The 11481-nt window shown below is 37.5% G+C and overlaps 1 protein-coding gene across 4 annotated transcripts; it reads right to left on the bottom strand.

The window, feature by feature from the left end:
- Positions 1 to 953: 953 nt before the first annotated feature.
- On the bottom strand, positions 954 to 9993 carry LOC132404437 (insulin gene enhancer protein ISL-1). 4 transcript variants are annotated; one of them, XM_059988569.1, is made up of 6 exons: positions 9741 to 9993; positions 8686 to 8875; positions 7262 to 7518; positions 4905 to 5188; positions 3854 to 4021; positions 954 to 2160 (listed from the first exon to the last, which is right to left on the bottom strand). In XM_059988569.1, the coding sequence occupies exons 1-6, from the start codon at positions 9766 to 9768 to the stop codon at positions 2044 to 2046; spliced, it is 1044 nt and encodes a 347-aa protein (XP_059844552.1). In that variant the 5' UTR covers positions 9769 to 9993; the 3' UTR covers positions 954 to 2043. The 4 variants fall into 4 exon arrangements, with proteins under 4 accessions (XP_059844552.1, XP_059844549.1, XP_059844548.1 ...); XM_059988566.1 differs by having other exon boundaries at positions 4905 to 5191; XM_059988565.1 differs by lacking the exon at positions 954 to 2160 and having other exon boundaries at positions 2460 to 4021.
- Positions 9994 to 11481: the final 1488 nt, after the last annotated feature.

Consider the following 11481-nt stretch of genomic DNA (forward strand, 5'->3'; position numbering starts at 1 on the left):
TTGATAAAAATCAATTGGCCCTACCAGTTGCGAAAGAATCTGCAGGGATGAGAACGGATGTGGATCCCAATGACTCTACGTTTCCTCGTAACTGAGGCCAGCATAACCACGTGTTCACAAAAAAAAAACAAATGGTCTTTGCTGCATTCTATAGTTAGAATACAGTCCAGATTAATCTATAACTTTGCTAAGTAATCGATTTGACCGCCCATTTCTGATATACCCACTGCCACTATAAACAGTGAAAAGGAGAATAGGCTGCTGGACCCTTGTTTATTTTAAAGTATTATGTGTCACGGGAAGTGTCTTGTTAGTCAGATTGCGAGATAGATAGCAGACGTTACTCTATTTTATATGTTTGGCCAGAAGTGTTTACCCGTACACAGAAAAAGACAACAAGCATTCGGATATTTCCTCTGCACCCACCCTGCCCCCGTCCCCTCCCTTTGCAGTCAATCCTTTAAGGAATCATGTCAAAGAGTTTACTAATGGAATAACCCAACAACTTTTGTTATCCAAAGTCAGGATCTATCAGGCCAGTTGTATCAAGTTTACCAAAGCCAGAGTTAGCAGCACTAATCAATGGACATTTGAGCTGAAGTAGATGTTTGAAATTCAGCTAATTGTTAATACATTGCACATTATTTCACAGTAAAACTTCAAGATGGAATATAACATAAATATAATTTTCATATTCAAATTAATTTAATCAGAGCTTATCATTGATATTTTGTCCATACTAAAAATGGAAAAGTACCAAAATATTTATATGCTTGAGTAGTTAAAAGATTGGGGACTAAAGCAGATTGGAATAGATGTCTTTTACTAAATGCATGCAACAATAAAACAATTAAAATTGTTTTAAAAAAGCAGTTAGCCTTGCAAGCTAATTTATTAAAATGTAATTGCAGAATCTGCAAAAGGCTTATATAATTTTTCAGTTATTTTGCTTTTTTATTAGTGAAATAATCTTGAGGATATATTTCTACATATGGCGTTTTATTATTTTACATAATCTTCAAGAAAAGACAGGACACATAAAATTAGACATGTTTTCCAAAGACCACAGTACATCTTTTACTTCAGCAAACATAAAATGTCAAAAAAGACATGAAAAGTGGCAAGTCTGTTGACAATAAATAATAAATTATTTATAATTTTTGCAGTACAAGAACAAACAAAATGTTTCTTTCCAAAGCTAAAACCATTGTTGGTAACTGGTTTAACCTAGGAACATACACATCTTTGGGACAATTCTGGACGGACACGAGTTCACACACAAATCCCACGAAGCTGTGGCAAAAAGAGGTATACCTTGTTGCAATGCTTGAGCTTTTCAATAAAAAATTAAAAAAAATTGAAACATCAGTAGTTGCCTTCATACTTTCATTGCAGGGACAGTAATCTCATGAACCAGCTACTTGCTAATGATCTAGGATCCAATAGTCCTTGTTATAGGTCAACTAAAAGCATTGCAAAAATGCAACTCTACCTTTGAGAACTGATCCTATGGGACGGTCACAGAACTACTTAAGCTGTGGTACATTCTGCATGTCACGATTGTCTTTCCAGTCCACTTTTTGCAGATGTATGGGACTCTTCTGTGTTTTTTTTTGGCAAAGCTGACCCACTGATGTCCTTTCTAGGCAGCACCATTGAAGATGTTGGGACTATAATTTCTCCACTGGATCATCTTATCTGTTTGCATGTGCAATGAATTCCCTCAGGATCACTTGAGTGTACATCCTTTCTATATCTTCAAAAACATCTCTGAATGAAGTCCTGGATGACTTGGGAGTCTCTTCTATTTGCACTTGTAGCCAGATCCCACTCTAGTGTCTGATTGTCGTCACAGTGTTGCTAGGGTACAACATTAGTTGTTTGAACACAGAGACTTCGTGCAAACGGATGATGGCTGCTTTCTGATCAGACATGGACCAGGTTGCATGAACTTTTTTTTTAAAAAAAGTGTGGGCCAGAGAGTTTTGAGGGTCCAGGGTTCCTCGTGGCTCTCTGTAGGGCTGCACTGAGAGTTCAGGCTCCTCATGCCTCTATAGGACTCGCTACCATGCTGTTTGGTGTGTCAGGGAGTTGGGAGGACATGGACGCTACTTCACTTCCAGTGGAGTTAGAACCTGGCCCTCCCTCTGAAAAATTAACCTGTAAAAATCATAGCAAATCAATGATATATGACCTCCTTAAAATGTTGTCATTAATCCAAAGACACAATTATCAGAAAATTACATTCATTAGAAACAAGAGAAAATCTGCAGATGCTTAAAATCCAAGCAACACAGACACAAAATGCTGGAGGAACTCAGAAGGCCAGTCAGCATCTATATAAAAGAGTACAGTCGACATTTTCAGCTGAGAACTTTCATCAGGACTGAAACATCGACTGTACTCTTTTCCATTGATGCTGCCTGGCCTGCTGAGTACCTCCAGCATTTTGTGTGTGTTGCTTGGATTCATTAGAAATGTATTTTTTGACTTTTGTAACTATGGCTGTACAGTGGGATGCATTAATATTGTTATCACTAACAAACAAATTACATTAAAACCATAAAGTGCCGTCTGTCAAGTTATCTAAAGTGCTGTATATCGCTAAAATTAAAATAATGCCTTAGCAAATAATCAACGTCTCATAGCAATTCACAGGCAGATCTAGTTGCAAATCCCAGTGCAACAAAGTTTAATAGTGTAAAATAGTACAGTTTCTCTCCAAACATACATCATAAATTATTATATTTTTCAGTAATTTATTGTAAGACATCACAGAGTTGTTTAACTCTTGAGTAGCACACTTCCTTTGCAATCTGAAACAAGAGAATGATGTTTCCTGCCATTAAATATGTGTAAATATGCTGTATATGACATGGAAGTATTCCCAATAAAGAAAGTCTATTCCCATATAGACTTTTGTCTACCATTTGCTTGGGATACCTTACAAAGAGGCTGGCATTAACTTCAGATGGTTAAACTGAAATAGATTTACAAAGTTAAGACATTTTATTTGTACATTACATGCAGTTCGCATACATCTTTATACCAGTATATAACTTAAGTATCCAAAATATGTTGTAAGGTATGTACCAGAGGGAAGCATGATTTAGATTTACCTAAATAGTAATTGTGGCTTTGCAATGACTTAAAAATAAACAGCTAATATATATGCTAAAGAATTAAATTACACCCAATTACTCAAGGACATTACTCTGTTACCATTTAGACCATATAAAGCCAGACACCTTACATTCACCTTTACAGGAGAGTTAGGTGAAATAAGGTATTTTCAATTTTGTTTTTCATACCCAGAGCAGCAGATGGGGGCTATTATTATCAAGGAACCACTTTTATTACTGCTGAGCCTAAAGCCGAGACAACAGAGAAACAACATCCATTTTGTTTCATTGCCTTTAATGGTATATTAAACTGAAATCAGCTTAGCTCTTGGTTCATGTGTCCTGCCTACAATCCTATGATCACTTCCCTTCATTAACATGATCAGTAGTGCTTTAAGTCTGCAACACTCGATTTAAAATGCTTTTTTATTAACAATTTATATATAATGAAAAGAGCTTATGTTTCAGACACCAACAGTCATCTCCAGTGTTTAATGTTAAATACAAACTACTTGAAACTTTGGGAGAAAACAAAATAGTTTCTCTCTACGTTCTTGATGGTCGTCAAAATCAAAATACTAAGGCTGGCAAAAGAGGGATTCTGCAATTTTTATATCCATGAGTTGTCTATATATGGATTGGTGTGTAGTTGGTCCCCTGATTGCAGTGAGTTCTGGTGAAGTCTGTACTGTGGTGGTGATGATGGTGTTCTGCATGTTGCTGGCACTCACCAGTTGCTGAAATGCAGGCTGTTCTATATCACTCTGCAAAGCGAAGTCACTCAAAACTTTCCAAGGTGGCTGGTAACTCTGCACCTCCACTGGATTGGCTTGCAAACTGCTATCATGTCTCTCCGGACTGGCAGCTACCATCGGGGTTCCAGTCAGCCCCTGGATATTCTTCAAAAATGGACAAGCAACAATAGGTCTTATATAATTGCAGTAACTATTCTCTCTTTTTTTAAAATTTTGTTAACCATGTACACTAATCAATACAAATTCTGTACTGAGTGTCTTCTAATGCTAACACTTTAAGCCTCTTCCTGTCTCCAAGCAACAATGCAGCTTAAATTCTGTCATCCTCAATACAACTGCTGGTATGTTATCCTAAAAAGTCCATATGAAACAGGAAAGTATTTAATTCAACATTGGTAGACAACAATTAAATATCATGTGATCTTTAATTTGAATAAACAATACATTAAATAGACTAGAAAGTGCTAATGATGTCAAGCAGTGATTGTACCCATTATCATCACTGGACTAGTCAGGATAAAATATAACCTAAAATTAGCAACATATTTAAATAATGATTATTTCCAATCTTGAAGATGCAATATTCATTCAGTTAAAAAATATTGCATCTTTGATCTGTTGATGGCAACCCTATTTGAGGTAAAGAGAGATGCTCTTTATGTAATGGTCCTATTTATAAAGATGTAAAAAAATATTTTTCAGCAAACAAGAATTCAGCACGTCAGAGTAAACAATATTTCATTTGTGTAAGTAAGTTAGTTAGATTTTTATTTACATCCAAGCTATTAAAAAGTATTTCAGATGCACCAATGAGTTTGCCTACATGGATAAGAATATATCTATCCTAGTCATACCGTATTAGAACTGAAAGGTGTCGATTCATGTAACTGCATTATTCCTTAGGAGAACAAAAAAAAATCGGGCTTTAAGGGTGATTTACCAAACCGTTTGTTTTGCACTTTGCAAGAAAAACTGGTATTTTGAGTCTCAGAATTTCAAACGAGGAGCAGGGAGACAGGGGGCTTACCGTTTTGTCGTTGGGTTGTTGTTGTTGCAGTTGTTTCATGAGCTGACTCCTTTTTTTGTCTTTACAGCGCTTGTTTTGAAACCAGACTCGAATGACACGGGGGCTCAGGCCTGTCATTTCAACGAGCTGCTCCTTCATGAGCGCATCGGGTCGGGGGTTGGCTGCATAACAAGTCCGTAATGTGTGGAGCTGTTTCTCGTTTAGAACTGTCCGAACCCGTGTCGTCTTTTCAGGCTGTTTGTGAACGTGTGGCCTTAAAGCTGGCTGTCGGACAGAAATGGGCTCTGCTGCAAAAAAAAACAGACGACATATCCTAGCTTTGTTGAATGGAATTATTTGCAATAGTCCTTGGCCCATTTATTGGCTCTGGCAATAAAAATAGAATCTTAAAAAGATAATAGAGTCACTGTGATGAATCTGGGTGAATTACAAAAAAAAACAGAAAATGCGCGAGTTACAGATTTGTCAGAGAATCTGGTTTAAAATTAAGCATTAGGTCAGATACCACATCAAAAGTTAAGTGATCTTGCAATGTCCTGACATGACTTAACTGCATGGAGTTAAAAAGCCAAAATAGATAAATCCTTAATAGTTTTCGAATGCGTTCCTAATATTACCTGTAGATACTAATTAAATTTCAATCAATCAGAAACATCAGTTTAAAATAAAAACGGAAACAACAGGTTTCAGGTTCTGATTCAATAACATCCGCTCCTCAATACTAATTGCGGTGAATTCGGTACAAATGCAGTTCACATACAAGCACATTGCTGATCTAATCATCTGGAAGTAAAGCGATCAGTCATTTGTCGCTTTTGCTACTCATTTCCCTAGTATACGGGTTTACATTACATCAACTTGGGTTTGTACTGTGTTGGGCCAGGTTACTTCTTCGTGTAGATGCGTGACGAGATAAAAGGAGCTCCCGTAGATTTTCAGTGGTGTGATCAAGAAATAATAACGTCTGATGTGTTTATCAAAGTTTCTGTAGAGCGTACAGCAAAGAAACCTGCACTTTCAAAAATATGCCATTGGTTTCCATGAAAAAAAATGCTTTGTTTGGTTTAATGGAAACAATTGATATTTTTTTCTTCAGTGCAACAGCATGAAATTTGATTCCCAGGAACGCCGTTTATTAAAAAAAATGCCAAAATGTAAATGATAAAATGTAATGGAATAGACAAATATAAAAAGTAAAAATATTTTGTGCAACTATAGAATCAGCACTCTAGATTATTGAAAATTGTACAAAGCCACATGGGCAATGAAATATGCAAGCATATATTAAAGTGGAATGTAGCAATTCGAAATTTGGTGTAAAACATGTGACTTGAGCAAGGTTGCAAATTTACCTCCAAAAATTTCCTTCTATAAAGAATAAGAAAAAATAGCAAGAACGTTTGCTGCATACAATAACATCTAATATTTGCACTGGTATGAAATATCACATACGCCAGGCCCTACTTGAAAAGTCCTCAAACCTATAATTATGTAGATTCACGTCGATTCCCCTTCGGAATGCACTGTATTTCAATAAGGGCAAAATGTATTCGATTATTTTTAGAGATCTAAGTAAAGGAGGTTACACCGCCCTGACAGCCATAAAACCATACATTAGATGATCTTTGAGCAATATAAATTGAAACGTCGATTCTTGAAAACAGCTTTGATGCATGTATATAGTAGAGGTCATTTTTATGATATCTTAAAGCAAGTCTCAAATTTGGGGTTTGATATTATTGCTTTAATATACATAAATATTAACAGGAAATTGTATTTACAAATCACAAGCACTGCACCTTACACACAATAAGTTGTCATTGGTAAATGACTGTATAAGAAAAGGCACTGGAAGAAAGTCCAGTTCTCGAATTCAGAAACAGAAAAATCTTCATTAAAATAACACAATTGAATAGTTATGGGAACATTTAGAACTGAATGTCTTCAAAGTTCTAATGTCGAACGACTGATGATTTAAACAGCTCAAATGAAAATATAAGGGTAACTGGACACTGTTCAAAAAGTTTTTAAATAAGTTGGAATGAAAGAAAAAAACATTTATATTCGTTAAGCATGTTTGTAATCTATCATGACTAGTGGCAGATATATATTTTTAATAATCAGGTACAAAATAAATGATTCAATGGGAACATGCAGTCCTAAGTATTTCGACTGTATGAAGCCTATTGTCAAGATCTAAAACTGTAGTGAATATGGGCAAATCCAAACTTTAGTTCACTACCGCCAACTGTGTGTGTATTCAAGTTCAATATGTAGTATAGAAGCAGTTAAGTTGTTTCATTCCATAATATCTGAATACATCCTCAGATAAAATCGAGTTTTGAAATCGTACATACCCGCCATCTGTAAGGGTCTGTTGCCGTGCATGGGACTGAGGGGATCTGGGCCAACCGACGCTCGCTCTACAACATCGTGGTCAGCCCGGCAGAAGAGTCCGTCTTCCCGCAACGCGAATTCATCACCGGGGATGAGCTGGCGACTACACGCCACACAGCGGAAGCAGTCGATGTGATACACCTTACTGCGTGCTCTCATCACAAAGTCATTCTTACTGAATCCTATGTTACACTTTGCACATTTAGTTCCATACAATCTGTAAGTCAAGAGGCACGAAGGACATTTACTAACGGTCAGAAATGCTTCCAGTATGTCAAATACTTCGACACAAAGGACCGAAACAGAATTACTTTTGATATCATTCTGTTGGGCTATTTTGTCAAAACAAATAACATCCTCATAAACCAAATTATACTTCATGTTACTCTAAATATGAAACATACTTCCTGATTTAAATCATTGGGTACAGCTGCTAAATCATAATACGGCTTTAGATAATGCTAAAGTATGTAGATCTTTATAATATATAGTATTTATAATATAAACAACCATTGAATGTGGTTTATTCATTAAAAATAAATTGTCTGCAAAATATACGTGTCGATATGACTTTAAATTCTTGCATATTGACATACTAAACACCAACATTAATTTCTTAACAAATCTAAATTTTAAATAATAAAAGCTGAAAAATAAAGTCATGTTGGAACTCGTATAAATGGAACTTATTATATTTCGAGTCAAATTGTCAATTGACGATTTTGTTTCAAGCATTTTTTCTCCATAGTTCAGCAAAGATTGCATTTTAGTCTAGATTTCCCCATTTTGAGGGGAAATAATGTGTATTTCAAACGCACTAGTAAAAGTGAATCAACACAATAGCTTTTGTACAACATTTTTCATTGGAAGTGATGCTTGGTGAAAATAACTGCTGTAAAGGGTCACCCGGTGATCAACAATTTTTTATATGTCAGGGTTCCTAGGGAGTCATTTGCATTTTCAGTTCACCTGCCTCATTTCGAAGTAATAATTACCAGCACTTGGAAATACACGGCCTAAACTGATGATGACAGTGAAGTTTTCTTTAACGAATTGTTGTGTCCCGCAAATAGTTAAAACAACCGATCGGTTGTTAGGCTGTGATGTGGACACCAGCACTAGAAGAGTCAAAATTCGCATATTCCCTGCTCACAGATTTGTGTAAAGGAAACAGTTACATGATATATATATCCCAATTGTTCACTGCCAAATAGTCAGCAATTTGATCTCTACCAGCCAGTTAAGATAAGATAAGGGGAAAACAAGGAATAAAGCAATTGAAGGGTTAACAATTTGATGGTGCCTGGGTGGGGAGGGGTTACGTTTAAATCGAGCACAGGAACGATATTGCTAGAATATTAAAGTATCCAAGATATTCACTCACCGAATATAGTCTCTTTTGCAGTATGTTTTTCCATCCCTAACGAAGCAGGTACAGGTTTCGTCCAAATACTGATTACACTCTGCACATTTTAGACAAGCGGCATGCCATTCCAGATCCGGAGAAACACGAAGAATATACTGATCATGAATCTGATTCCCACAACCAACACACAGAGAAATAAGGCGTTTTTCTGTAATTTGATATGAAAATAGTGTCGTGAAACCGATCAAAGGCGTCTTGTAGCAGACATAGATTGCAGTAGTGTTTTTAGTTAGCTGTTGCATTTGCTGGATAGATCTAAAGACAGATTATGTTTTCAGGCCGTATTGTAACAAGGTGGTGTTCAAAATAAGATATTAGAATAACTGGAGTACTGTCAATTGTATCTTTTAATGTTTCAGTGGGTTACTCAAGAATATATTCTAAATCAACAGGATTTCATTTCCATTTTAGTTTTAGCATTTTCACAGTTCTCAGCAAAACGCGTGCAGGGATAGATTTCTGATATTTAAACAAAAATTCTGACGACTCTTTAGCAGCATGCAAACTTTTTTTAGGAAAACTTCGTGCTTATATATGTACATCTTTAGAACATAGTCTGAAGTAAGCGTGCATCATACTGTTACAACTGGATTTTTACAAGCAGAAATTTATATTTGTTAGTAATATCAAACTGAGCTCATCTTAGTAGAGAGCCTGAAAATTCAGATACGTGTATCTGCGATACATGACAAGGCTCTGAAAGAAATGATCCAAATGCTCCAATAATGTCTAGCATTGCTTTACTTCAACACTATACTTTTATTCACACGAATCGCGAGTGGTGGGAATACATTTAACAATTCACACATAGTGGAAGACTTTCTTTTACCTGAACCTTCAGACCACTGTTGTACGACTTATGAAATAAACCGAAAAATCCAATTAATGTACAAGAGCAATGATTTTTTTTTAAAAAAGCCAGAGATAACAGTACAGTTACAGCTATAGTAACTAGTCAACTCCTTGCACCTGAATCCGATCCACGAAATGCAACAGCAATGAAGAAAACTTACTTTTGGGTGGATCTCCCATGTCTCCCATTTCTTGTTATTGTGCAAAAGTTTGTTTTTGTTTGCTTTTTTTCCCCTTGGATTTTGTATTTTTGTTTGGAGGAGTGGGGAGGCAGGGAGTCCTTGGTTATATCCACAGAGCAGGGCCGGTTAAGAGGAGTGCGGTCGCTGCTGCCAGACACTGGGGAAGGGATTGTGCACAGAGGCGGTGCGCGCTGTCCCGCCGCTCATGCTCACTGCTCCTTATCTTTCTCACACTCTGATTGCGCTTCCTCGAACCTCTCGCCATTGGTCTGACGTAGAGCGCGCCTGACGTCAGACGTACGCCATCTTCCACTTTCTACCCCCCTTCCCCCAGCACTCACCCCCCCCCCCCCCCACTACATTCAACTCTCTCTCCTGTTGGCCGATCTCCCCACCATGCGGTGATTGGTCTAGGGCTCGACCCGGGCAGCACCAGATGTTTGCATTGTCTTCCCGGGAGGCAGCGAGTGCGCGGGCGCCGGGTTTCAGCGCTGCAGCGGCTTCTCTCGAACCCCCCTGGGCCCGTCTGTTTCATTTGCTCCATTGCCCTGACTTATTTCTCCACCCCCCCCCCTCCTCCCCACCCGGCCCGACCACCATCTTCTACCGTTTCTTTTTTCTCTCTCCTCCTCTGAGGTCCGCCTCTAGCCGCGGATCTGCTTGCTGCACTTCCAGCCTTCCATTATTTGACCGTCCCAGTTCTGCTTGGCATTTGGCGATCGTCTCCTAGAGCTTAGCACCTGTATATGCATTTTGATGGTGGCATGAGCTTCTTTGAGCTTTGTCAGTTAGCGTTCATTATACCTCAAAGGTTCAGCTTCACTGTTAATACTTTGCAATTGCTTGAATTATAGAGTTTAACTTTCTCCCCGCACTCCCATAGGTAATTTGAATCCGAAATCATTTGCCTGATGAAAATCTTCCAGGATGCGGTTTTCAGCAGAACAGCCCATGGGATATGGACATTTTGTTTTACAAACACATGTTTCAGAAAATCGGGGTTGTAAGTAGGATCGTGGAATAAGTTACAATAAGGACGCAATCGGATTGTTTTTTTAATGCGTTATGTCTAGGTGTTTAGCGAAGTGCATGGCAAGGTCAGAGTGCTCCCAAGGAAACAGTCTTGCGGCAATAAACGCGATTCTGTTTCCACTGCAGACACGGTATAAACCGAAACAATAAAATGCAACTATAACTGTTTTCGATTGACTGTTTTACGACTTATATCTTTCTTGAATAAATAAATATGAGGGCAACATATGCATCTTGTTATACTCAGGGTTTCCATCAGACAAATTTATAGTGCAGCACTCAGCGTAGATAATCCATTGTCTTAGTTATTTTTCTGGAGAATGTTGCGGAGAGTGCTTCAGGACAGGAATGCGATGTACAAAATAAGAAACTGATAAATTCTGCTGAGTTGCACATCCGAAGTTTTCCAAGCTGTTTTTTTTTGGCGTCATGTGTAAGGTAGGTGCAGCATTAAGGTAAGAACTCTGGATCAGGCATCATACTTTTCTATGGTTTTATTTAAAGGCGAAATCTGGTTTGGTGAAAAGCAATAAAATAAATGGGAAAGTATTTTCCAAAAATAAGATTGCTTCCAAAATTATGGTGCATGTGCTTTATCGTTTAAACTCACTGCTGGGATACGCACAAAGCATCTTGATAAGAACACGTTTGATTGAAAGGACTCCTAGGGTATCATTGAGTCTGAATC

The sequence above is a fragment of the Hypanus sabinus genome, chromosome 14 (assembly GCF_030144855.1).
Source record: "Hypanus sabinus isolate sHypSab1 chromosome 14, sHypSab1.hap1, whole genome shotgun sequence".
NCBI classification, from domain to species: domain Eukaryota; kingdom Metazoa; phylum Chordata; class Chondrichthyes; order Myliobatiformes; family Dasyatidae; genus Hypanus; species Hypanus sabinus.

Bases quoted from the DNA above. Each gene is read 5' to 3' on its own strand.
- LOC132404437 (XM_059988564.1), bottom strand. From the start codon at position 9,768: ATGGGAGACATGGGAGATCCACCCAAAA. The intron at 8,876-9,740 runs GTAAGTTTTCTT...ATCAAATTACAG, and splicing joins CATGGGAGATCCACCCAAAA to AAAAACGCCTTATTTCTCTG. The intron at 7,519-8,685 runs GTGAGTGAATAT...CTTGACTTACAG, and splicing joins TGCAAAAGAGACTATATTCG to ATTGTATGGAACTAAATGTG.